Genomic DNA, 26,914 nt, shown 5'->3' on the forward strand with positions numbered 1-26,914 from the left:
GCACGAAGGGAGCAGCGTCGGGGACGGGAAGGGGGCCCGGGTGCGGAAGCCACGTTCCAGCAGAGACGGGAGTGGCTGGCGAGGCCGGGCCGCCCCGGTGACGTGTTCCGGGCAGAGGGACAGCGAGAGCCCGTCGGTGCTGAGAGAGGCCGCGGCTCCGTCTCTGAGGCAGGCCGTGCACGTCCCCCGGCGTCAGCTGGGCTTTCGGTGGGGTGTAAGCTGCCCTAGGCCACGTGTGCGAGCCCGTGTCTTACTCCGTGTAAGGAGGTGCCACGTACGCCTCGGTTCTTCGCGCTCGGGGCCGCTCTCCACGCGGTTCCGGGAGAGGCTGGGTGAGGCCAGGCGCCGTGAGCCGCGGGGGCCCTGCTGGCCCCTCCCGATGCGTGTGCCGCACACCCAGCTGGCCTCGGGGGGCGGGGGCGTGTGTTTAAGCGGAAAGTCCTCAGTGACAGCGAAGCATTCCGGAGGCGCCTGCTGGTCTGAGTCCCCTCGCGGCGGCTTCCTGGCTGTGCGACCGCGGGCAGGGTACGTCACCCCTCTGGGCCCCGTAGTTCCTCCCACGGAAAACCCGGTGACGCTTCTCACCCCTGGCCGTGCTCCCTCCGCTGCGGGAAGGCGTTCCGGCCTCTGAACCTTCACCTGGAGCCCCCCTACCCTTCCTGGCTCCTCCCCGTCCTACAGGCTTCGTGGCCGAGACCCCACCTCCCCGGGGTGAGCGGCCTCCCTGCAGGACTGGCCTTGCCGTGGCCCCGGTGCCACCTGTGAGGCCCTTAGGTGACATCGGTGAAGCAACTGGCGTGAGACACGGCTGGGTTAGGCCTGGCTCTGGCGTTGAGCAGCTGTGTGCCTGGAACAAGGGGAGCCTTGGCTTACACGTCTGTAAGACGGGGGCGATGACGGTGGCCATCGCACAGAGTTGCCACCGAGGCAAAGGAAACAGTCGCACGGGGCCTAGTGCTGCCTGGCTGTGCGTCTTGGCTCAGGTTGTCAGTCGGGCCCTCCGATAAAGACCGTCTACCAAAGCTTTGACTTAGCGCTAAAGTCTCAGCGGATGAAAGCGTTCCGTGTTCCCAGGGTCCGTGGATGCAGAGTGGGAGCCCCTCGTTCGGCTCGGGGGTACGTGGAGCTTTCTGGAAGAGGCACGAGGGTTCTTGCTTTACGTTGTACGCGAGGCCCAGGAACGACCCGGACAGGATGGCAGGGACACGACTGTTTCGGGGTCTGCTGATGACCTGCTCCTTCTCTCTCCGCTCTAGTTCCGAGCGTGACCCCCAAGGCGACGTGTTCCTTCAAGGTCCCGGAGATCCACTTCCCGCTGGTGAGCCAGTGCGTTCAGGCCTACTACTCCGACTGCGTGGGCCTGCTGAGCAAGGCCATGGGCCTGCTGGCCCCCGACAACTCCGTGCTGCTGGCCAGGTACTTCTACCTCCGGGGGGCCGTCCACCTGATGCAGGGGCAGCTGCTGGACGCCCTCTTGGATTTCCAGAGTCTGTACAAGACAGACATAAGGATCTTCCCGGCCGATCTCGTCCGGAGGACGGTGGAGTCCATGTCGGGCCCCGAGCGCGCCCGGGCCGAGCGGGTGCCCGAGCTGCGACGCCTCATCAGCGAGGTCGTGGACAAGCCCGGGGAGGCCCCCAAGCCGGACGACCGCGTGAAAAACTTCGAGCTGCCGAAGAAGCACATGCAGCTGGACGACTTCGTGAAGAGGGTCCAGGAGTCGGGCATCGTGAAGGACACCAACATCATAAACCGGTTGTTCGAGGCGTTGACTGTAGGTAAGAGGACGGCCGCGGCCTGGATTTAAACACGCCAGGACGGTCCGCTAACAGTGCTGTGACCCGTGGGGTGAGGCCTCTTCCCCATCTGGGCACCTACAGGACCAGGAGGGGCTGGCCTGTCCCTGATCCTTGGGGGTAGGGCAGTGCGACTGGAGAGCCGGCCGCCCCCGCAGGGTCCCCCCGTCCCGGGGAACCGCTCACCGTGTGCGATTCTGCCGTCGGTGGGAACCCTGCGCTGCACGCACGCCCGGTGGCGCAGACGACGTGGCATCGTCCCCCCTTCCGGGAGCGCTGCCTTGTCCACGCTGACCGCAGCTGTCTGTTCTGTCTTCCCTCCTTAGAGGGACCTGTCCCCAGCCGGAGCCTTCCTGTCTGACCACGTTCTTACGTGTTTACTGGGAACACGCGTGTCTGAAAGCGGGACCTGGGCTTTGTGTGGTTTTCAAGGACAGGTGACTTGTGTCCTGCTGTGTCAGTCTGCAGTCACTCTGCTCCTCCACAGCGTGTTTCCAGAACTTTCCAGAACTTTCCTGTGTTGGTGTGCGCGTGTTACTTGAGCGCCCGGCGGCCGTGTCGCAGGAATGGAGCGCGGGGCCCTAGTCTGTCTGGCCGTCGGGTGGCATCCAGTCGTTTTACTTTTCCAAATACGGACATGGTGAGTGTCACCGTGCCTGGTTCCCGATGTGGCTGTGGACGGGTCTCCCCAGGGTGTGTGGAAAAGCCCGGGCCGCACCCCCCGAGACCCCCGCCGCCCACCTCCCGGGCAGCACCGGGGTCAGACTCAGATGAGCGTTCGCTAGGGAGCCATCCCGGTGCCTTCTTTCTCCCTCTCTGTTTCCGTCCCAGGCGCTCCTTGTTCCCTCACGGTGTGGGAGCACCTCGGGCCCCCGCCCCCCACGCAGACCCGGCAGCTTCTCCTCCTGGTCTCGTGGGGGGGCCTCCGCGGGCAGGCACATTGGAGCCATCTCGCTGGGCACGCGGGAGACACCTGCGGGGTGACCGCCCGGGGGGTGGGGGGCGGTGAGCCGTGACCGGGGGAGACAGGTCCTCGCGGAAAGCCCTGAGCAGCAGTGCTCGGGGGCCCCCGTGACTCAGCGCCTCTCCAGGGACACCCTGCCCCTTCCCTTTGCGGGGCCGTCACGAGGACGCCAGGGCCAGCCCGGTCAGCTGCCAGGCCTGAACACAGGGGCGGGCGGCCACTGGGGTCTCTTGCTCTCGGGGAGCAAGGCGTCCAGAGCGCCCGGTGGCTCCTCGACGTCACCGTGCCGCAGCTGCACGTGGCCTTGTTGCTTCATGGCACGTGACAGCGATGGCCTGGGCAGCACTGTTCTCCCGGCGGGAGGAAGAGGGTCCATCTCCCCAGCTGTCACCGCCTCTGGCCAGCAGCGTGTCCCTGCACGTAGCCGCCTGGGAAGCATGGTTTTGTGGCTGGACGTGTGGACAGCGTCCGGTGTTCCCAGACTTATGCTGCAGGGATACAGAGGACAGCTGGGAGGGTGTCAGCAGACGTGGGCCACGCCGATGGGGGGTGTCGGTGGCCCTGTTGTCACCTTGGTTCCATTCATGTGGCAAAACAGCCCATTTAACGGTCCTGGTTCTGGGATGTTTGAGGGACTGTGGGGCAGCACCAAGCATGTGTTTTTGCTTAACGACCCATGCGTTAGAAAAGCTTATTGGGGCGCCTGGGTGGTTCAGTCGGTTGAGCGTCCAACTTCGGCTCAGGTCATGATCTCGCAGTCTGTGAGTTCAAGCCCCGCGTCGGGCTCTGTGCTGACAGCTCAGGGCCTGGAGCCTGCTTCGGATTCTGTGTCTCCCTCTCTCTCTGCCCCTCCCCCGCTCATGCTCTGTCTCTCTCTCTCTCTCTCTCTCTCTGTCAAAAATAAATAAACATTAGGGGCGCATGGGTGGCTCAGTCCGTTAAGCAAGCATCCGACTTCAGCTCAGGTCACGATCTCGCGGTCCGTGAGTTCGAGCCCCGTGTCGGGCTCTGGGCTGATGGCTCAGAGCCTGGAGCCTGCTTCCGATTCTGTGTCTCCCTCTCTCTCTCTGCCCCTCTCCCGTTCATGTTCTGTCTCTCTCTGTCTCAAAAATAAATAAACGTTAAAAAAAAATAATAATAAATAAATAATAAATGTTAAAAAAAAAAGAAAAGCTTTATTAAGTCAGAGCTGGATGTTGCTGTCTTGGAATGAACTCGTGCAGTGTAACGATACATCTGAGACTTCGTTCAGGTTATTGTCACTATTTTATCGTTCGTTCGACTTTCGTAGACGTTCCCAGTGTGGTGTTCGTACTGCAAGACCAGTAACTTCCACCCCGCAGCAGCTGCTCCTGAGGGGCCCGGGGCAGGGAGGCTGAGGTGTGCCGCCTTCAGCTCGGCTGTGCGGGACTTGGGCTCCGGCGGCCGCCTCCCCCGGGAGACGCGTGCGGGTGAGGGCACAGGAGTGAGCAGTAGGCACTTCTGTGCGGACCTGGAGACAGACAGAGAACGCGTGATCTGTTGCGTGGGCGCGTGCAGTAGCCACGGGAGCTCGTGGCGGCCGGGGTGTGCACGGTGGGTGCGCGTGGAGTTCACAGATGGGCGCGGCAGCCAGGGCGTGAGCGTCCAGTGGTGCCACGGCCCTGGAGGGCGTGGTGTCCAAGGCCCGTTGGAGCCGCCTGGGCTCTCCGCCCTCCGGCGGTCGGGGTTCCGGAGTCTGTCGTGGAGCCCTGGCGCCACGTCTGTCCGCGAGAGGAAGCCGTTCCGGGTTCTGGTGACGCGCACTTTGTGCCGCGTGGCCCAGCGACTCGGCTGGGGCCCGGACAGCAGGAGGATGTGTCCTGAGTGATGGAAGGAAGAGGGCCCTTGGCCCCAGGCTCCCGAGGTTCAGGAGTCTTTCGTAAAGTAATGGGTTCCTTGCTCAGCTGCTTGGACTCAATGTTTTCTGACATGCGGTGAGAACAGCAAATGCGTCTGATGACGGTGCTCAGAAGCAGCGGGCAGTGTAGACCCATGTGTCCCAGAGGCGGCCGCACTGAGCCCGCAGCGGAAGCAGGACCGTGGGCAGTTTTGCGTGGTCGGCAGCCACGGCCCAGGCAGAGACCTCCAGCCCCCGGCCGCCTGGGGACACGTGGGTACCTTGTGGTTCGTTTGCTTCAGTGATGTCTTTTTTGAAAATTACACGAGCACGTACAGATCCCTGCTGTCTTGTTGTCTGGATCCAGTGGCTATAAGATTTTGAACACACACGTGAGTGGTCCCAACCCTCGTGGGCCGATGGGAAAATAGCAATGAGCAAAGGGAAGAACAGTCAGCCCCGGCAGAGTCCTGCCTCCCGGCAGCGTTGGTCTCCTGAATATTCCGGCGCCCGCGCCTCGCGGAGGCGTGAGGGTCTGACGTTCCGGGTCTCGGTTCCGGTGACATCAGCAGTTCTGTGTGCCGGGACCTGGACCGCCCCTCCCCCGCCCCGTCCACCGTGATCTCAGATTCCCCGGGGACCGTCACCCTGACGCTGTTACGGAGCCGGAGAGGGACGTGGTTGTGCGGGGGCTCTCGCGCTTGCCCACGTCTTTTGTCCACTTCAGATCGGGCCCCCGGCGGGGCTGGCCAGGGAGGACACGTTCCCTGCGCTCCCGAGTGGGGCATCGGCAGGAGGCACGCCGGCCAACACACAAGGCCGGGTGGCGTCGGCCTGGCCACGGGTCCCGGCCCCACGCTGACCTCTGCCAGCCAGGGCTCTCCTCCCATGCCTCAGTTTCCCGATTTGTGAACGGCCCGAGACCAGTGCCTGCCTCCCGAGGTGGCTGGAAGGATAAAACGGGAGGTGGGACACGGCAGGTGTCGTTAAGCGCGGCCCTGCCGTGGGGGGATGGGCGTGCGGCCCGGCAGCTGCCCGGCCAAATGACTGCCTTCTCGGGGACGGGAGCGCGTGAGACGTTTCAGCCGGGTCTTGCAGCACGCGTAGGAGTTTTCTGTTCCGAGCACCCTGGAGCAGTGTGTGCAGACAGGGCCTGTCTGGGGAAATAGGCGGGTATGACTGGAACGTGGGGGCGGGAAGGGGAGGAGGGGCCCAAGCCCGGGGGAACTTGGGGCCTGGCATAGGCGAGGAACGCCGCAGTGTTTGAACAAGAGACACGGAGCTGCTCCTCGCGCTGTAGGGCGTGCTGGGCGCCCAGGGGAGCAGGCCGCGAGGCCGGGGGCAGCTCTGGAGGCAGGGCCTGTGGCAGCTCGTGCCTCTGCAGGGCGCGAGGGCAGAGGGGAACGTGCAGGTCCAGGATGCGGCGCCGGGGCCGAGCCCAGCGGGGCAGGAACAGCCCCAGGAACACCTCAGGATGAGAACGGACCCGGCCTCTTAGCGGCCGGGGTGCGGTGGGGGTGGGGGGGCCCCATTTCCACCCTGCAGAGAAGCAAGCACCCTCCTTTGACAGCTTAGAGTCACGGCACCAGCCCCCGGAGCTGGGCTCCAGACTCGGGTCTCTCTCTGCCTCCGGAGCCCGCGAAAGGTGGACATTTAGAAAGGTTACTGTGTCACTTGAGTTCATCTCGGTTACGAATAATCAAATGTATTTGCTCACGTGACTGAGATGGGGCTGGCTTCAGGCCAGGCTCGATCCTGTGGTGTGGGCGCATCACCAAGGACCCGGTCTCTTTGTGTTCGTTTCGTCTGAGGACCGGCTCCCCGCAGGCCCCGGGATAGCTGCCGCCAGTTCTAGTGGTGACCCGGGGCTTTGCCACCCGAAGAAGGGCATCCCGAGAGTTGCTGTGACCACCTGGCAGGCCCCATCCCTGGGCTGGGGGGCTGGAGAGGGCGATGGGCCGCCTTAGCAAGGGCGCTGGGGCTCGGAGACCTGCGTGCCGGCGCCATCTGCTGCCCGGTGCGGGTAGTGCACGGCTTCTTAAGGGGAAGTCAAAGTCCTGGCCGCACTCGCCTTCCCTTCCCTTCGCGGAGTGGCCCTGAGATCTCTTTTCTTTACCAAAGGTCACCAGAAACAGATTGACCCGGAAACATTCAAAGATTTCTACAACTGCTGGAAGGAGGCCGAGGCGGAGGCCCAGGAGGTCAGTCTGCCTTCGTCGGTGATGGAACACCTGGATAAGAACGAGTGTGTCTACAAGCTGTCGAGCTCAGTCAAGACAAATCGCGGCGTGGGCAAGATCGCCATGACCCAGAAGCGCCTGTTCCTCCTCACCGAAGGAAGGCCGGGCTACGTGGAGATCTCCACCTTCAGGGACATAGAGGTGAGAGCGTGGCCCGCCAGCCCCTGCTGTTTGCTAGCTGTGAGTGCCCCTCGGTCGTAAAGGTGGTCGCCTCCCCCACGGGGGACGCTCAGTGGCGCTCATCTGAGGTCTCACGTGTATTTTCGAGAAGCTCGTGATGCGTGTTGATCCCGCTCCCGAACCGTCCCGCGCCAGGAGAGGCAGCCGTGGTGGGTGCTGGCCGTGGGCCCGCCTCTGTCTGTCCTCCAGCCGCCGCCTGCCTCCACAGACTTCCTCCCGGAATGGCAGGGAATGAGAAGCTCGTAGGGAGGCAGAACGGACCACGGGTGAACCTGCAGACGAGTCCCTTCGTGTGCACGTGTGATGTGCTGACAGGTCACGCCTGTGGCTCGCGGGCTCTCAGACGCCAGCCTCCGGTCACCTCAGGGCCTCCCCGCTCCGCTCCTGCCCTGTCCCAGCTCTGTCCCCCTCCCCGCCCCCAGGCCGACCTTCACCCGGCAGGTGCCCTCAGCCCTGAGCCCTCAGCCCTGAGCGCAGGGACAGGACAGCAGGGACCTTCCGGACGCCGCTCTGTAATGTCCGCTCCGCCGGCTCCCCTCCCTGACCCCAGCGTTCCTGGGAGGGGACATCTCACTGACCAGCCTCTTCTTTTTTCTGCCTCCTTAGGAAGTCAGAAGTACCACAGTAGCCTTTCTGCTTCTGCGAATACCCACTTTGAAGATTAAGACGGCATCCAAGAAAGAAGTCTTTGAAGCTAATCTTAAGACGGAGTGTGACGTGTGGCACTTGATGGTGAAGGAGATGTGGGCCGGGAAGAAGCTGGCCGATGACCACAAGGTCCGTGGATGGGTCGCCTGCTCCGCGCACGGCCGTGTTAACGCCCAGGGGCTCCGGCGCGGTCCCGGGAGCACCGGTGGGGTCGGATGCTGTGGTTCGCGTGACCCGGCGACTGGCCAGTGTGGAGGGGCCGCCGTGGAGGGGCCGGGGCTGGACGTAGGTCCGAGTCGGGTCTTCCGGGCACGCCTTGCTCCTGACGACCCCCTCCCCCCGCCACTTCTCAGGACTAGGGTCTTGGCAGGGGGCACGTGGAACCCCCCCGCCCCCCCCAACCCCCGCACACTTAGCTTTACAGCCCAGGGAGTTTCGTGTTTTCACTTACTTTGGGCCAGATTGGTAGCTTTGCTCACGCCGAGGTAGGACTTCAGGGTCACGAAGAACAGCACAGACAGAGGCGCAGACGGAGGACACAGGGGGACAAGAGGTCTGTGCTGTGTAGATGGCAGGAAAGGACAGGAAAACCACAACGCAGCGGGCAGAGATGAACGGGGCAGTGGAGGGGCCGCGGGGGGCGGCACAGCCCACGGTCGTCACGGGGACTGCGGGCGCCCCCCCTAGAGCAGACCGTCCACGAGGGGGGCGCTGCCCTCTGTGAGAGAAGCTCCCAGGCACCGGGGGGTGGGGGGCCGAGACCGTGAACACGGAGGGAGTCTTTCCGTCTGCGGCAGGAAGGAGGGCCGGGTCCGTTCCGAGGTTGTAATACTCTGACTTTCGGACCAGCTGTCTGATTTTATGCCCACTGGTTTATTTGGCACAGACCATACAAACCGGAGCCCGTGGGCCATGGCTGTCTCTGTGAGGAAGGTTTTATGGGCGTACGTTCACACCCACTCGTTTACGACAGCCTGTGGCTGCTTTCCAGCTGCAGGACCGAGCCAAGTGGTTGTGACAGAGGCTGGAAGGCCCACAGCGGCCGGGCCCTTCACGGCAGGCGATTGCCGGTCCCCGGCGTAAACGAGCAGTGTCTGTCGCAACTGAGAGGCCGAAAGGGGTGCGACATCAGACCCGAATCCGAACTGTTCCCGTCGCCTTGAAACAACAACACGTCTTCAAAAGTGTCGTCTTGTGTAACGTCACAAAGTCGGTGATTTCCGTGACCGTTGACGTGAGCGTGTTTCTCTGCAGGACCCTCAGTACATCCAGCAGGCGCTGACCCACGTCTTGCTGATGGACGCCGTGGTTGGCACGCTGCAGTCGCCTGGTGCCATTTACGCTGCCTCCAAGTTATCTTACTTCGATAAGATGAGGAACGAAAGTAAGACTAGCGCGTCCGACGGGGTCCTGGGGTCCCGGGGTCCTGAACGTGCCTTGAGTAGTCTTACCTGCTTGACATTAGGGCCGATCCCTAATTTCTCACCCTGTCCTCTCATGCAACTTGTGAGTTTCCTTCTGAGCACCACACGTTCTCCTGCTTTCCCGCTGTCGCTTAACAGCTCACCCGGGAGCTCCTTGCCTAGCGGGACCCACGGAGGCTCTTCCCAGTTTGCTCCCCGAGCAGGGTTCCACTGGACACCGGCTGGGGATCGCCACGGTTCTTAGTTGCGCCGGCCGGGTGAGTGGGGTGGAGCGGAGCAGGAGGCCCTCGAGGGGCTCCTGGGGCTGGCGGAATCCTCTGTGGTCGGGGACACGCCCCCGGGGAGCCGTAGGCACCCCGGCGCGTGGTCCCTTTTGCTGACCGGTGCCCGGAGGCCCCCAGGAGTACAGATCTGCTCCCCCAAGTCCCCTTGATTTGGCGAGTTTCTCCAGGCAGGAAGTCTCCGATCACTGGTAAGTAGATGTGAATCTGGCTCTCACTTTCTGGAAGCCATGCAGGGTGCGGTGGTGGACTATTTTTGGGGGGTCACGGGTGGGGAGTAGATTTTTCAAGTCTAGGAAACAGCTTGTGGGTAAGAATGACTGTCGTTTGAGTTACTTCTGCTTTGTTTCAACTTTTAAATGACCTAGAACGGTCTCGTGATTTGTATAAAGGAGAGACTGTAATTGACCACTTTACTACGTGCGTAGTTGCCGCGGGCCAAGTCAGCCACAGCATGGAATTCATGAAAACAGATGAACAAAGTAGGGATGTTTTTAAATGATCTCTAGTCCCGTTTGTGTGCAGTTTTTGTTTTTGTTTTTAAGTTTACGGTGAGAGAGACAGAGAGTGAGCAGGGGAGAGGCAGACAGAGAGGGAGAGAGAATCCCGAGCAGGCTCTGTGCCATCAGCACAGAGCCCGACGCGAGGCTCGAACTCACGAGCCGTGAGATCGTGACCGGAGCCAAAGTCGGACACTCGACCAGCTGAGCCCCCCAGGCACCCCTGCACCTTATGTACCTTACTCACTTAAAGCGCACATCTCTGGTTTCACGGTATTCACGGTCCAGCATCGGCACAGTGAATTTTAGAACGCCTTCGGCACCCCAAAAGGAAGCCCCGTAACATTTAGCAGCCACCGGCCCCTGGGCCACCACTGATGTGCTTCTGTCTGGATTTGCCTGTCCTGGGCACGTCACATACACGTGTCCTTTCACGAGTGGCTTCTCTCATTTACCACAGCGTTTTCAGAGGGGATCCACATAGCGGGTGCCAGTACTTGCCTCCTTTTTGTGGCCGAATAATATTCCACTGTGTGGATGGACCGCTGTGTTCATTTGTGATCAAGCCGACTGGGTTTTCTGCACCATCGGGCTCTTACAAATGCTGCTGTCGTGAACATGCACGTACACGTTTCGTTTGCATGTGTGGTCCCATCCCCTGGGTACAAGCTGGAGACTCTGGATTTGTTTGTTTTTTAAAAATTTGTTTAAGTTATCACGAGAGAGAGAGAGAGGCAGAGCCTGAGCAGAGGAGACGGGGAGAGAGGGTCCCAAGCAGGCTCCACGCTGTCAGCACAGAGCCTGACGCGGGGCTCAGTCTCAGAACTGTGAGATCACGGCCTGAGCTGAAACCCAGAGTCTGACGCTTAACCGACTGAGCCACCCGGGCGTCCCGAGACTGCTTTTAAATGTTGCAAAACCGGGAAAAACAGATCTCACTTTGGCACCTTTTATTCTGCCATGTCCATCACTGTGAGATCTCTGATGCTTCCTGGTTCCAGAAACCAATTCTCCATGTCCCAGAACCGCCCCCCCTTCCCCCTCCTCCATCTCGGAAACAACCCAACCACCCCCGTGTCCCAGGAAATCCCCCTCTCCCCATCGTGTCCCGGAAACTACCCCCTCTTCCCCCCTCTTGTGTCCTGGAAACCCCCCTCTCCTCCCCTGCTTGTCCCCGAAAGTCCCCCCTTCTCCCCAGTCCCATGTCCCAGAAACAACTCCCCTGTGTCCCCGGAACCCCCCCCTCATGTCCCAGAAACTCCCCCCTCTCCCTCCCCTCCTGTGTCCCAGAACCCCCCTCCTCCCTCTCCCCCTCCCCTCGTGTCCCGGCCCCCACCCCCTCAGCGACCCAGACCCCCTTTCCCGGGAGCAGTCGGGGTGCTCTGGTCCCCACAAGAGCCGCAGGAGGACTGGAAGCAGATGTGGTCGCTCGTTGTGGTTTTTCATTGGGAACAAAATCAAACCCTACACTTCAGGTGTTTATGTCACTCCAACCTTGTGCCTAGTCTTCGTCAAGAGTTTCCGCAAAAGCCTTCTGACTCCTTTACAGACGGTGGCACGCCGTCGCCACGGGGGCACCCAGCACGTGCCAGCTCGCTTGGCGCCAGCCCGTCCCCCGTGACCGGGTTGTCCGGGCTCGGGGTCCCTTGTGCAAAGCTCGATGAGGCGCAGGCAGCCATCCCGGGCTCCAGTTAAGAGCCTGCGGTCCCCTCACGACGGAGGGTCTAGGAATTTCACGTCACGACGCCCTGCACCCCACCCCTGGCAGGGGGCGCTACCGGCACCTCCCGGTGAGGCCGGCGATGCTGCCGGAGAGCCCGCGGTGTGCGGGCCGGTCCCCGCGGCAGCCACGGCTGCGGCCCGAGATGTCCACGGCGCCCAGGCCCAGAGGCCGCTTGGTTTTGTCTTGGGAACGTTCAGTCGCCGAGCCATGTTTTCGGTCTGGTCTCTGCTGGGTGACTCGTGGTGGCTGAGGGTGGGCAGAGGCCAGATCGCGCAGCCTCCTGGCTGGGAGGGGAGCTGTGTCACCGTCCCGCCCCTGGCGGGCACACAGATGAGCGCGAGAGCGAGGGGCCGCCCGGAGGCGGAGGCTCTAGTGCCCGTTTCCCCGCCTACGACGCCCTCCCCCCAAACTGACTTCCAGAGACCGCCGAGGGTCTGGGCGGTGGGACAGCAGCGGTCTCACCGAGTCGCGACACTAACCGAGCGCTTGCGTTTCAGTGCCCACGGCGGTCCCCAAGACGACCTCGGAGACCCTCAAGCACAAGATAAACCCTTCGGCGGGAGAGACCCTGCCGCACGCCGTGGACGTCTTGCTGTACACGCCCGGTAGGAGGCCTGCCCTCGCTCGGGGCTGCTCTGTGTCCGGCACTTTGGGGAGCCTGGTTTGCGTTTGGGGTCAGCCCTGAAGTGAGGGGACGGGACGCGACAGGGCGAGCGGGGACCAGGCGGGCGTCTGGCTAGTTGTTCGGGTGAGGCCCTGGGCGACGAGGCGAAGCCGGGCGGCTGCGTAGGGAGCCCCGGCGACCCCACCGGGGCGAGCGCCCCGTGGAGACTCCGCTCCCACCTAGCCGTGCCTCACGTGGCACAGCACTTTACAGCTTAGAAAGCGCCTCCACTCACGTCCTTTCTTTCGGGGGCGTTTAACCTGGGCCTGCTTCCACTGTGACGAGGGACTGCGCCCAGGACCTCGCGTTAGAGGTTGCAGGCGCGTTTCCCTTGCCCGTCCGGATGCCTGACAACACGGTTCCCCTTCACGTGGCGAGGCTGTGGCCCTGCGTCCGGCGCAGACCTCCCGGCCGAGGCGCAACGGAGGACGGACGGGAATCAGCGCCGCGAGGGGCCTCAGCCTGAACACAGACCGCCGTCGTGTCACAGGCGCAAAACCGTCAAAGATGCTTTGGCTTAAGTCTGACTTGGAAAGCGCTGTGGGGCGGGCCGCTCTGAGGGCGCAACGTGTTGGAGAGCAAAGGACTTCGTTCTGGGCAGAAAAGAACCTGTGGTCTGGCGCTTTGCTTCAGCTCGTCGGGGCGTGAGTTGAGCGACAGGGAGCGTCATGGATGTGCCCTCCTGTCCCCTTCGCCCTTTGCGGTTATGGCTCCACAGCTGTCTCCCGGCCCACCCGGTTCCCGAGGGCGGATGGCAGGTCGGCGGCAAAGCAGTTTCCCAGCACGAGAGGACAGTTTATCTCGTCACCGGTTGTCCTGAAGACCCAGCAAGGGGACACACTGAGCGCGAAGGAGGACAGAGCGCGGTTGGACCTCGGGGCCCTGGAGACTTACCAGGTTCATCCGATCGAGGCTCCGTGTTGGCTGTGACACTGCAGACCAGTGGGATGGGTTTTTTTGTTTTTTTTTTTTAAATGTTCCTTTACTTTTGAGAGAGAGGGAGACACAGCATCTGAACCAGGCTCCAGGCTCTGAGCTGTCGGCACAGAGCCTGATGCAGGACCCACGAACCGTGAGATCATGACCGGAGCCAGAGTCAGACGCTCAGCCGACTGGGCCACCCAGGCGCCGAGACAGTTTTTATTGTGGTGTCTGGAGAAATGAGTGTTTTTAGAGTTAAGTCGGTTTCCTGTAAATCAGAACCGACTGGACTGTGGGCTTCCTGTCACGATGGGCTAGCTGGTTCAGACCAGCTGTCCCTCCCAGAACATCTAGAAGGGCCAGAGCACAAACGACCACGGAGAATGGTGGAGCCCCTTTTTCCTGTGGAGCGACTGGCAGTTCTGTAAGCAGCATCTCAGAAGCGAGGAAGTGAGCAGAGCTGTGGCCGGTGCCGAGGGGCCGGAGGGACAAAACTGGTCAGGACCCGTCGAGAAGGGGACTACTGGTAAGCCCTTTAGCGGTGGCTCCGGACCCCTCCGGTTACCCACGCGCTAAGGAGCCAGCCCTCCGGCCTTGAAGCATCCCGGTCCCTGATGAGACTGAACAGTGTAGGGTGGTATCTCCCCAAGGGGCCAGTGGAACGAATACCCCAGGAAGACTGACACGTTCGTGTCTCCTTGACATGTGACAGAGGTGATACGACAGAGCAGGGGTTTGAGGGAAGGACTGTTTTTACCATATGTGACGTCAGGGATGTCGTGTATCACGTGGAAAACACGAAGCTTGACCACAGATCACCCAGTCGGTTCCAGGTGGATGGAAACCTACACGCGAAAGCCACTGGCGAACATAAATGAAGACAGCACCCAGCTTCTAGCAGAGAACAGGAGAGCGTGTTCGTGACCTTGGGGCAGAGAAGGAGACTGTACGTCCACGCGAGCCGTGAAGGAAGAGACTGGTGGATTTCGCTACTGAGACGATGGAATTGTAAACAGACACTTTGGAGGGAGTGAACCAGGTGGTCGCAGAGTGGGAGGGGCGCCGACAAGGGCTCGGGTCAAGGGCGGGCACAGAGTGGCTGCACATCCGGGAGAGGAGCACAACCCAGCTCAAAGACAGGCAAAAGACCTGGGGCGCGGGGGGGGGGGGGGTGGGGGGGCTCCGTTGGTTGCACGTCCGACGCTTGACTTCAGCTCAGGTCACGATCCCAGGGCCGTGGGATCAAGCCCCACGTCAGGCTCTGCTCTGACAGCAAGAAGCCTGCTTGGGATTCTCGCTCTGCTCGCTCTGTGCCCTTCCCCCGCTTACATACACGCACGCTTGCTCACTCCCTCGCTCTCAAACATCTTTACAACACGGGCGAGAGAGGTAATACCTCACCACGGAGGACAGCCTCCACGTGGCCGCTTAAAGGCCGCAGCCTCGTGAGCAGTTAGGGAAATGCAAAGACGTGACAGTCAAAAACCCAAAAGCTTCATGCCCTCGGAACGGCCACCGGAGGGCCCGCCCCAGCGGGTGCCGGTGAGGATGTGGGGCCGGAGGCAGCGGCTCCTGTCCCGGCTCTCCACGCCGCACCCCCTTCCCGCTCTCCACGCCTGGCGCACCCCTGCTGCTCCTCTGCCCCCTGCCCGGGACCCCCTTCTTCGGCGACAGCCCCGCCCTGGCCCTGCCGACTGCGGCTCTCCGGGCGGAGCCGGCTCCCTCCCGGGACTTCAGGCTCCAAAGCTCGTGCCCTCTTCCTGTCCGGGGCACCCGGCATGGGCCTGGCCCTCAGCAGGTTCTCGGGCAGCGCCGGCGCCCGAGTGATGGCACCAGTCACGTGCACGTGCATCCAAGGGTTTGCCTTTGAAAACGTTTTTGGGTTGTTTACTTCTTCAGGGCACCTAGACCCGGCAGAAAAAGTTGAAGACGCTCACCCCAAATTATGGTGTGCTCTAAGCGAGGGCAAAGTGATCGTGTTTGACGCTTCCTCCTGGACGATCCACCAGCACTGCTTCCGAGTGGGCACTTCTAAGCTGGTGAGTAAGCAGGGCGCCGTGCGGGGCGGCACTCTGCCAGATGAAGCCGCGAGTCTGCGAAGACAGAGAAGTCCACCTGGGCCCGGCGGTGGGACAGGGTATCCCACAGCATCACTCCGTATTGTCAATGGCAGGTCTTTAGGTTTTTTTGAGAGAGAGACAACGCACGTGTGAGTGGGGGATGGGGCAGAGGGAGGGAGAGAGAAAGAGAGGATCTTCAGCAGAGCCCAGGGCAGGGCTCGATCCCACGACCCTGGGATCATGACCTGAGCCGAAATCGAGTCAGACACACAACCGAGCGTCCCGAGAACCCCCGTTTTTATTCTAAGTTTAATTTTTTCATTGTGATTCTTAGTTATGTGCGTTTCAAAGACTTTTTAAGGAATAGAATAGCTTAAAATCCTAGTTACAATCAAATCGAAAGGCCGCCTTGTGAGGCCACCTCTGCTGTCCCCAGTCAGGCCAGGTAACAAGTAAAGCAGTAAGTTCTCCCAGTTACATACGTGAAAACACTGTCCTCGTCTCACCGAGATTTTCCTTGCTGTTGAACAGAAAGAAACTTGGGTAATTATCTCAAGAAAGTGCTCCCACCTCTGGACGTTGCAGTTCAGAGCAGCCACCTAAGGTATCTTTGGGCCACGAAAGAAAGACATTTGACTAAAGTCATACCAGTTCTCAGGGAGATGCCTCAAAAGAAAGGGTTTTTTCCAAGTGATTATTTCTGAAATTAGTAAGCGGGCTTCCTTTTCTAATTCATGGGACTATTTGTTGGCAAAATCAAAGCTAGCAGTTTTTTAGAAACTCTTTCTTCGGACTTCAAGAGGAGGAGCAGTGAGCCACCGCCCACACTCACTGTGCCTGGGATCAGGTCTGGTCTCACCCCGTCCACCACGATGCCAGGTTTCCTCGGAAGCCTACTTGTATTTGGAAGTCTGCGTTCGGTTACCAGGAGAGGGTTGCACGTGTCACGGATGAACACAGGAGAGACCGTCCTCAAGTGGAAAGTGAAGCGGCTCGGGAAACTGCAAGTCAGGAAGGCGTCAGGAACGCCTTTCAGTGACGTGGTTGGATGGGCTGAGATGCTCGCATGAGCACAGCTCTGTTGCACGTGTTTGTGCGACCCGTGGATCTCTCCAGTGTGTCGGTCCTCAATTTCTAATTTCCAAGTCTCCAAAAACAGGGCACCCGGGTGGCCCGGTGGGTTCAGCGTCCGACTTCAGCTCAGGTCACGATCTCAAGGTTCATGAGTTTGAGCCCCACATTGGTCTCTGCTGTCAGCACAGAGCCCACTTCGAATCCTCTGTCCCCGTCTCTCTCTGCTCCTTCCCCTCTCAAAAAGAAATGAGCATTTTTTTAAATAAGTTATACAGGGGCATCTGGGTGGCTCAGTCGGTTAAGCGTCTGACTTCGGCTCAGGTCGTGATCTCACGGTTTACAGGTGCGAGCCCCGCGTCGGGCTCTGTGCTGACAGCTTGGAGCCTGGAACCTGCTTCGGGTTCTGTGTCTCCCTCTCGCTCTGCCCCTCCCCCACTTGCACCGTCTCTCTCTCTCAAAACTAAATTTAAAAAAACTTAAAAAACAAAGTTACACAAAAACATCTATAAATTACCATTGGTTGTTGACTTTTCTAGGCCGGAAGGAAACCCAGAGAACCCTGTCTCGCTACAGAATGGAAAACCGTGGGCAGTTGTGTTTGTGATTACTCTAGTCAGTCCTCATTATTTGCATATTCCATGTTTGCAGATTCACCCGCTTGCTAGAGTTTATTTTAACCCTGAAGCAAATACAGTGTTTTCACGGTTATCCGCAGACGCACACGTGCGGAGCTGCTGGTGCGCGTTCCCAGCCGAGGTCAAACCGGCGGACGCTGTGTCTTGTTTCATCCCCGGCTGGACACAGGTGCCCTCTTTGCGGCCTATTTAGTGCCACGGTTTTGCATTCTCGTGTCGTAATGGTGGTTTCTGCTGCTTAAAACGGCCCCCGGTGTAGAGCTGGGGTGCTGTCCGGTGTCCCTAAGCCCAAGAAGGCCGTGACGGGCCTTCGTGAGAGAGTCAGGCACTAGGTGAGCTGCGCTCAAGCATGAGTTGCAGCGTACTTGGCCAGGAGTCCGGTGTTAATGAGTCAGCAGCAGATAAAAAATCAGATGTCTTTTTTTAAAAAAAATTTTTTTTTTAACGTTTATTTATTTTTGAGACAGAGAGAGACAGAGCATGAACAGGGGAGGGTCAGAGGGAGACACAGAATCTGAAACAGGCTCCAGGCTCTGAGCTGTCAGCACAGAGCCCGACACGGGGCTCGAACTCACGGACCGCGAGATCATGACCTGAGCCGAAGTCAGACGCTTAACCGACCGAGCCACCCAGGCGACCCAAAAATCAGATGTCTTTAGACAGAAGCACTTTGAACACATAAGTTTACGTACTGATCAGACAGAAACGTGGCCAGGGCTCGCGGGAACCGAACCCCGGGTCCCCCCCAGGAGCAGACGTTCGGGGCTTGCGGGGAGTGGGTAGGACAGAGCTCCTGGGAGTAACGAGAGGGGCCGGCATTCGTGACGCGTTCTCCGCCCGCTGTCAGAACTGCATGGCGATGGTGGAGCAGAGCCAGGTGTGGGTCGGCTCAGAGGACTCCGTCGTCTACATCATCAACGTCCACAGCATGTCCTGCAACAAGCAGCTCACGGACCACCGCTCCGGGGTCACGGGCTTGGCTGTCCAGAGCGGGGCACCCAGGTACGGCCGGGCCCTGCTGGGAGAAGGGGCCGCTTGGCTCCCGGGCGGGGCGGGCCGGCCTGTCCTGAGCAGAGTCGCGTGACCTTCTCGTCTGTGTCGGGCCCTGAGTACAGAGGCGCGGGTCTCTGCTGTGGGCCAGCTCCGGGGTGAGCGTGGGGCTCAGGCGGCCACTTCCTTGCCTGTCCTCGGCGGCTGCCGGTCTGCCCCAAGTCTTTGGCTTGCGGACACAGCATCCCGTTTCTCTGTCTTCACACGGTGTTTTCCGAGTCCAAATCTCCCTGATGAGGATGCCCGGCATAGCGGATCGGGGCCCATCCTGTTAACCGTCACTTGAATACTCCCGTAGAGGCCCTGTTTTCAAGTAGTGCCGCGTTCTGAGGCCCTAGGGGTTCGTGGTGGCCCTTGGTTGGGGGGTGCAGTCCGACTCCTAACATTTTTGCTTCACTCGTTCGCTGTCTTTACCGTACTAAGAACGTCAGCCCGAAGGCAGGCACCCGTGTTCTGCTCTTTGCCGCGTGTCCTGTGCCTAGAACAGGGCCCGGCACACAGTAGGTCCTCATTTCCGGTCACCTGCTTCACCACCTGGGCCCGGGGCCCACGGCCCTGAAGCTTGTCTGCTGCCGTCCTCCGTGCCGCCCTCCCCCGCTGCCCTGTCCCTTAGTTTCAGGGGTGCCCTCTGTCCTCAGGCCCAGCTCAGAGAGTAGCAGGTGCCAATCGGAACCTCAGCCGCTACGAGGTGAGGGGGCCGGGACGGCACGTCCTGCGTAAGGGGCTAGATTTTACTCCGCCGCCACGTTAGGTTCTGCGGAGCCGGCAGCAAACACCGACGGGCAAGGACCGGCCTCCTCAGCAAACCGTCTCCTCTGCGGGATCGGTTAGCCCCTTGCTAATCGTTCCCGCGACACGGGCAGCGTTCGCTTGGGCGAGAATCACCGTGCACGCTGTGGACCTTTATCTAATGGTAACTTCGTTGGCTTCCGTGTCAAGTGTTTTACACCCGTGTGTTCGCACCCCCAGCAAGGTGTATTCGTGCAGCGTGGACGGGACGGTCCTGGCCTGGAACGTGAGCTCCCTGCGCGTGACCAGCAGGCTCCAGCTGCCGGGCGGTGGGCTTTCGTCCATCCGCCTGCACGACGGCTGTCTGTGGTGCTGTAAGTCCTCAGCCTCTGCCCCCACGAGGGGCCCAGAGCCCTGCTCCGGGGGGAGGGAACCCCAGGACGGCCTGCGGCCGGTTTGCTCTGCCTCGCGCGTCTTCAGCCGCCTGCCCCCTCCCGTGTCTGCGGCTTCCGGGAGCCCTCTGTGGCCCTGTCACTGTGTGTCAGCGCACGGGCTCGGGTTGACCCCACGTTTACCCCTCGGAGAAAGCGTCAGACTCCCCTTGGAAGCTGCCGCCCCACGTTATGTCCCCGCCCGCGGTGTGTGACAGTTGTGATCCCTCCGCGTCCCCACAAAACGTGTTGCGTTTGGTACCGTAACCACCCTCGTGGGGCCGCCTGCCTCTCCCAGCCACGTGCTCGTCTGCCGCGCGTGTCGTCCCTGCAGAGACATGGGCTCGTCAGTCTGCGCACCTGCGGTGCCGTGGGCAGGCTTGCGCGCGAGGCTTCTGTCGTCTTCGTGCCTTTCCGTGCCCCGCTTGCCCCTTCTGTCTTTGTTGCTCCGTCGAAAAGGACGCGGGAAACGAGAACTTCTTACATTCCGTTTTTCTTTTTAGTGCCACATTTTCTGCGTTTTGCTTTACCTTTTGGCGGTTGCTCTAAGAATTGCAACCCGCAGGCTTACCTGTCACAGCCGGCCCGAAGCCACCAGGACCCCCCCACGTATCACGTACGCAGCTCACACGAGTATGATCGGTTCCGCTTACCTCCTCCCGCCCCTTTGGCTGTCGCTGCTAAAAGCAGTATTTTAATGCTGCCGTCAGGATAAAGCTCGGAAAATATCGTTAACGTTTTTGTTTACGCACCCCCCGGTGTTGCCCTGTACGGTCACCATTTCGGGGGAGCTTCGTGCCTGGTCTGCCTCTGGCATCATTTCCCTTAGTGTCTCTCGTGGCCGCAGTCGGCTGTAAACAGACTGATCTTCTGCACACACTCGAGCGGTCTCTTTCCGGTGCTGCGTAGCCCTGTCTGTTCCTGATGAGAAGTCCACCGTCGCTGCTGCTGTCCTGCCGAAACGACCTGCCTGTGGCCGCTTGCGGGCCGCTCTTTGCTTTCGGGAGTTGGGCTACACTGTGCTCAGGCGGGAGCCCTTCGTGTCTGTCTTGCTTGCTCTTTACGTTCAGTGGGGGAGACTTGGAACTTATCTCTTCGAGTATCTCCTTTATCCCTTCTCTTTCTCCATGTCTTCTGGGATCCTAGCTTTTTTTTTAATGTTTATTTTTGAGAGAGAGAGAGAGAGAGAGAGAGAGGATGCAAAGCCGGTTCCAGGCTGACAGCAGAGACCCTGAGGCAGGGCTCAAACTCGCAAACCGCGAGATTATGACCTGAGCCAAAGTAGGATGCTTAACCGATAAGCCACCCAGGCGCCCCTGGGATTCTGTTTACATACATACGCATGTGTGTATTCATTCTAGAATTATATTGGAATATAAGACGTATATTCTAATATACATATTAGACCATTCGGTAACACCCCACCTGTTTCAGGCTGTACTTTTTTCATGTTTTTCTCAGCTTTAGTTTGGTTAAGACCTAAAGCTTCCTCTGTCCTGTCTGCTGTTGAACCTGTCCAGCAACTTTTCATTTCAGTTCGAGAGGTTCATGTATTTTACATTTTTTTTTTTTTTTAATTTTTTTTTTCAACGTTTTTTATTTATTTTTGGGACAGAGAGAGACAGAGCATGAACGGGGGAGGGGCAGAGAGAGAGGGAGACACAGAATCGGAAACAGGCTCCAGGCTCCGAGCCATCAGCCCAGAGCCTGACGCGGGGCTCGAACTCACAGACCGCGAGATCGTGACCTGGCTGAAGTCGGACGCTTAACCGACTGCGCCACCCAGGCGCCCCAGTATTTTACATTTTTAAAGAACCTGCATTTCTCTTCTACATTCTTTGTGCCCATGCGTCCTCTTTATCCTTTCCTGGAAGTTGTGACATTTGTTTGTAGTCAGAAGTCCTTCTCTGCCGGGTCCCAGGGCATCTGTGGGCCTGCTTCCATTCACGGCTTTTCTACTGACTTGTAACGCTGCCTTCGTGCTTGGGGTGTAAAGGGACTTTGTTGTGTCCTGGGTGTTGTTGATGACACATCAAAGAGACTCTGGGTTAAAGCCGCCTTTAAAGAGCATTATTTTATCCTGGAAGGTCACTAAATGACTGGCCGATCATCTTGAGCCTGTGTAGAGGCTTCCTTTTAGGTTTTTCTTTGGTCAATATATTGCAGTTTTGAGCTTGTTCCTAGAGTACATAACGCTTCGTCCTGGTGTAGTCTTTATTTTATACGCATGGCTCTTTGAGGGTCTCAGGGAAATTTCCGAGGCACACACACTGGGCCTTCCCAGATAGATAAGCTACAGCATTGAAGTAGGTCTCTTCCCAGGCCAAGGATCTAAGAATTTTTACATAGATGTTTGGGCTCCCTCATTTGGGGGTGTTCCCTGTCTTTCCGGCCACACTGGCAGCCTAGCCGTGCCCTCGGCCATGGCGGACTGCAGCATATGCCAGAACGCCTTTCCTCGGCGTCCCACAAAGAACCGGGAAGTACCTTTAGGGAAAACCTGGCGTTTCTTTTCTTTCGAGGATCGTAGGCCTCAGCTCTCGCAGATCTCCACGGGCTGGTGTGTGTGTGTGTGTGTGTGTGTGCGCGCGCGCGTACCACCCACCCCTGGATGCATTTTGGACTCAGAGCTGACCAGACCTTGGGCTAAAAGGTGCCTGTTAAATGCAGGGAGGGAGGTAACAGATTAGAGTGAGGACCGATAGCTTTGCTCTAAGGACAGAATCCCTTTTACCTTCCAAGTCAACTGAACGCGGTAAGCAGTTTTCCTTTTTAACAACGACAAGAAAAGTACAAGACAAACGCAGACTTTCTTGAGGCAACAGAGAGCACGTGCCTAGAAAGTGTTGTCCCCGAATGAGAGTCACAAGCAGAAATCTGGGTCGCTCATCACGTGTTACCAGTGCACATGCCGGGCCCGTGTCCGTGTCAACTCGGGACATCTGTGTGCACTGAGGCGGAACCTGGAAGACTGTGAGCCTGAGGGGCTGGAATGTTCTAGCCCAGTAGCACCATGTGAGACCTTCGTGTCTACCCCCGGGGCTGCAGGGGAAGCAGCCCACGCCGTGTGCCCAGGTCATCTCCTAGGTGGGGAGTAGACCCCAGTCCCACACCTGCAGGTGGACGTCTGCACCTTGAGGTTGCTGCCACACCCGTGGCTCAGGCTGTGGCCTTCAGGTAGGCACTTCCGGGTTCAAATCCAGGCTTGGTCTCTGGGCAGCTGATCACTTTGGGCAGGTCCCTCACGGGCTCTTGGAGTATGTGTCTTCATTGGAAAAGTGAGCTAGAGGGGGTGCCTGGGGGGCTCAGTTGGTGGAGTATTCGGCTCTTGATATCGGCTCAGGTCACGATTGCTATTTGTGAGTTCGAGCCCCGCAAGGGCTCATTGCTGACAGCTCAGAGCCCGACTGGGATTCTCTCTCTTCTTCTCTCTCTGCCCCGCCCCCACTTGTGCTCACCCTTGCTCCCTCTCAAAATAAAATAAACTTCGGAAAGAAAAGTGAGATAGAAATCCCACCCTCCCCTTCGAGAGCCACGGTCCTCGGTGCGCTGAGCGTTGGTGACGGCAGCCTCTTCTGTCCACGCCAGCTTCACGTACTGGGGCTCATTCTGCCGGGGCCGCTTCCTGGGGCCACGCGTCCAGCGCACTGAGGAGGGCTCTGGGGAGGGGGACAGAAGTGCCTCTCCACAGGGTGAGCCCAGGTGCTCCCAGCCAGCAGCAGGTGTCCTGGGGCCTCACGGCTCAGTCCAAGTAGGTAAGGGTTTCTGGCTGTCAGCCTCCCCACGGATGAGGCGTTGCTTATTAGGTCTCAGAAAAACCACACCGAACGGAGCCTAGAAGCAGGAAGGCGATGTGACGGCCCCTCGCACTTTCCATGACTGAAAACTCAGCTGGGCTTCCAGTCCTGGGGTGGCCACGGCCGGCAGGGGTCCTCTGCGTCGAGGCCGAGTGCCGGGGGTCCTGGGGTCCGCTCGCAGGGGACGGGAAGCCGGAGTGGCACAGCCCGGGGCCGCTCCCACGTTCACCTCATGGGCTGCTGTGCCCTCCTGCCCCCATGTGTGCGAGGCTGGCCCGGTGGCCGCAGCACCAGGGGCGGGCGGCCAAGCAGGAAGCACGGAAGACAAGGACGGGCTTCACGGTGTTTCTGTCCCTGTGTCCGGGGCTGCCCCGCAGCCGGTGTCTCCACGTTCCCCGCTGCCTGGAGCCTGGTGCCCTGTAGCTCTCGGGACGTGCAGACGCTTGGCTTGCAAGACGACCTTTTCCTTGAGCCGTAAACGGAAGCACTTAGCGGCCTGTGGCGCTGTCCCCTGGAGTTCTAAGCGCCGACAGGGACAGGGTGAGGGCAGGCCGCGCCTTCTAGTGACAGGGGAGACCCGGGACGTCCGCGTTTGCAAAGCCTCAGGAGGGGCCGCGGGGCGGACGGTCACCGGGGTCCTGGGAGCAGCGTGCCAGCGCCCGAGCCGGCACCGGGCGGCAGCCGCTTGACCTTCCCGGCGGCCCCGGGGCACTCGCCTTCCCTCACGCTGGCTCTTCTGCTCCGCAGGCACAGGTAGCGGCATCGTGGTCGTGACGACGGGTGGATCTCTTCGTCAGGAACTGAAGGTGGAGGAGAACTCTAAGGACGCGAGCACCTCCTTCCTGGGTTTCCAGCTCCTCCCCGAGGTACCCGTCCCGGCAGCGCCCTCCGGCGGCACAGCGGAGCGGGCGCGGCCACCAGCCACACTGTGATTCCCGTTTCAGCAGGAGCAGCTGTGGGCGGCGTGTGCCGGGCTGGACGGCGTCTACATCTGGAGCCTCAGGGACCTGGCCCGGCCCCCTCAGCGGGTCCACCTGCAGGACTGCGCCGAGGTCAGCTGCATGATCAGGGTGAAGAAGCAGGTACGACCGGGGCCACGCCTCCCCGGAGCACCCCCGCCCCGCCGCCCCCCGCTCCTGCCCGGCCGTCGAGGCCGGTCCGGGGAGGACTGGATTTGGGGGCGCGCAGGGGTCTCCCTGCCCAGGCCCGGCGGCGTGTGGCCGACGCCCCCTCCGTCTCTCCTTGGCAGATCTGGGTAGGCGGCACAGGCCGGTCACAGGGGAAGTACAAAGGGAAAATCTATGTGATCGACGCCCAGAGGAAGACGGTGGAAAAGGAGCTGGTGGCCCACACGGACGCGGTAAAGACCCTGTGCTCGGCAGAGGACAGATACGTGCTGAGCGGGTCGGGCAGCGGGGAGGGGAAGATCGCCATCTGGAAAGTCGAGTAAACGTGGGTGAACGTGCCGAGCCGGGCTGTGCTCTGAGGGCCGCGTGCCTTCCGCCCCTCGCCGGCGCTCTCCGGAGGTGGTGGCTGGGGGTGGGGGCACCGCTGTGTCCCTTGCACGTGCCCGTTTGGCTCCTCGGCCTCCCGACGCATAACGCACTTTCTCTCTCGCACTTTCCTGATTAAACTGTGCCAACAGTGTTTCGGGTTGGGGTGCTTCTCAGGCAGGCGGATGCATCAACTTGCTAATAACCTCTGTGAAGTTACCCAGTGTTGTCTAGAAGGTTCCAGAACCCATGACCAAGGGCGAGTGCCGGAGCCAGTCGGAAGGGATTTAGCCAGATCACATACGACCTGCAGACCTCATTTCTCTGGTTCTGCCTTCTCTGCTTCATTCAATGAATACATTTTAAGCATCAGGCTTACAGGAGGCCTACGGCCTTTGGTTGGCTTCTTGTGGCCAGAAAAGTTCATGAGAGGAGGTGTTTTTTAAATGACTGCTTTGTGGTTGAACGGATTTGTCCCTGCCCTTGCTGTCCCCATCAGAGCAGGTGACCCAAGAGGGGACAGGGAGGGGACAGAATGCGATAAGGGTGTGTGCACAGGGGTTGGGCTCGCTCAGGCAGGCTCTGGATTTAACTAAGGCGAAATTCTTATAACGAAGAAACCTAGAGAAACTTTTCTACCAAAGATCACAGACGAAAACTTCCGTCTAAAATAGCACACACAACCTCATCTTCCGGTGAAGTTGCCGTCATTTGCCTTAACGTACGTTTCACCTGTCTGCCTGTGGAGTGCACGCCAGACATGTCCGTAGGAGGTGCTTGATTATTTAACCGAAGAGGATCTCATTAGCTCTAAATAACTACACATTTGCAGAAAAAGACCTTTTATACGTTTGTACTATAACATTGAGATTTCATTCCCTCAGGGTCCGGCAGGGAGGGTTCTGGGCTGTGGAGGGGGCACCCGCCTGACTCACCGTGTGAGGGCCCGTGGCCTGTCCCCCGTGGACCCGCCACGAGCTCAGCCACGGAGGGGCCTGCTGGACTCTGCCCTGGGTTTTTGGAATCAGACACTGCGCTGGACCTCACTCACCCTGGGAGGTCTCAGAGGGTCTCTGGCCAAGTTCTGGTAGCAGCTACAGGATCTCCAGACGAAAGCTTTGACCAGGACCCGGGCTGGGTCTACAGGACCTAAGCGTTTTGCAAGGTCCAGACCACTGACCCAGATTTTGGGGTGCTCTGGGAATGTGGTACAGAGAACAGCCAGGTGGCCTCATGCCCCCATGACTATGCTTACAAAGGGGGTGCGCTCCCGACTTCCAGAAGGAAGACTCGGCCATAAACAAAGCGCGGGAGGTTGAATTCTGCTTTTGCAAACACATGGAAGATTGCGGTCAAATCCTGTCAGAAACACACATGAATTATTTAATGTCCGTCCGCACGTGACCAGGCGTTTTCACCTTGTCAACAGTAAATTCCTTTATTAAAGACTGAGGTCTTGTTTTCGTTCTTTATCCAACATTAACCGGTGGGAGAGATCTGTGAAATAAGACAGGACCCCTTTGGATTTGCTGTTAATTCCGAGCGCCCATCAAGTTGTTCTAATGCAGGCGTTTCATTTCCTTTATTCTTGGTGATCATTTCCAAGATCTTACTTGACAGTGATAGAGTGGCCAGTGGGGCTTGTTGAAATGGAAAGGGTGCTTTATGCCTTCGGTATTTCCTCAGTGACCTGAAGAGGGTCCACGATGACTGAGGTGTCGTAGGAGAGCCCCAAATGAGCTGGAATTCATTCAGCAGACAATGCCCTCCTTGCCTTGGCTTCAGGAACCTGAATTCAGTTGGTACCAAAAAAGTGTTTATCTTGTACTAGAAGCCAATCTATTACAGCTTCAGCTCTCCAGCTGTATTTCAGACAACGGGAGAGAAAGCTTGCTTTTGGGTGCTGGCACGGCTCCACAACGCCGACCAAATCTTGCCCCACTTTAACTTACTGCTGAAGTTAAAGATGATCACTGGTCTTGGTGATTTGTTCTCCGAAGATGTGAACTCACCGGCTGCTCTCAAATGACAGCCTTGGTATCGGATGTGATCGTAACGTCTGAATTAAAAGTGCATGACTTCTGTCCATTCCTAGAAGATTCCTTAGGAAGACAAAGGGGTGCTTTCTCCCCATGGCTGAGGAGGGTGTGGACAGAAAGCCAGGCAGAGTTGCCCTGCTGTCTCCAGTGCCTGGAAGTGTCTGTATTTCTTACAGCAACGCCACGGGGCCCCCAGGAGGTGAGGCAGAGAGGCTCATCTGTGAGCCGCCGCTCAGCTGTACGTGACCCCAAGCGCACACAGGGACTCCAAAGCTCTGGGTTTCTGTGCCCTGGACTAGAGCGGGGGCCCGAGGCCCTGGGTGAGGCCACGGGGCCGGCCGCCTATAAAGCGGAGGGCATTCCTTCATGCTGGGTTGGTTTGGTGGCTGTGAAGGGCATTCCGCTGC

General features: G+C 59.5%; 1 protein-coding gene across 5 annotated transcripts in view; it reads left to right on the forward strand.

Moving 5' to 3' along the window:
• Positions 1-25,916, forward strand: part of DENND3 (DENN domain containing 3) — a 52,345-nt gene extending 26,429 nt beyond the window's left edge. For 3 of the 5 annotated variants that reach the window (XM_081792018.1, XM_081792023.1, XM_081792022.1), the window contains 11 exons: positions 1,257-1,778; positions 6,740-6,999; positions 7,645-7,815; positions 8,941-9,070; positions 12,112-12,219; positions 15,099-15,238; positions 17,816-17,970; positions 18,988-19,121; positions 23,723-23,841; positions 23,920-24,057; positions 24,225-25,916. In XM_081792018.1, the coding sequence (XP_081648144.1) occupies positions 1,257-1,778; positions 6,740-6,999; positions 7,645-7,815; positions 8,941-9,070; positions 12,112-12,219; positions 15,099-15,238; positions 17,816-17,970; positions 18,988-19,121; positions 23,723-23,841; positions 23,920-24,057; positions 24,225-24,425 (2,078 nt within the window). In that variant the 3' untranslated portion in view covers positions 24,426-25,916. The other 2 variants (XM_081792020.1, XM_081792021.1) reach the window with 2 other exon arrangements.
• Positions 25,917-26,914: the final 998 nt, after the last annotated feature.

The sequence above is a fragment of the Panthera onca genome, chromosome F2 (genome assembly GCF_046562875.1).
Source record: "Panthera onca isolate mPanOnc1 chromosome F2, mPanOnc1 haplotype 2, whole genome shotgun sequence".
Taxonomy (NCBI): Eukaryota; Metazoa; Chordata; class Mammalia; order Carnivora; family Felidae; genus Panthera; species Panthera onca.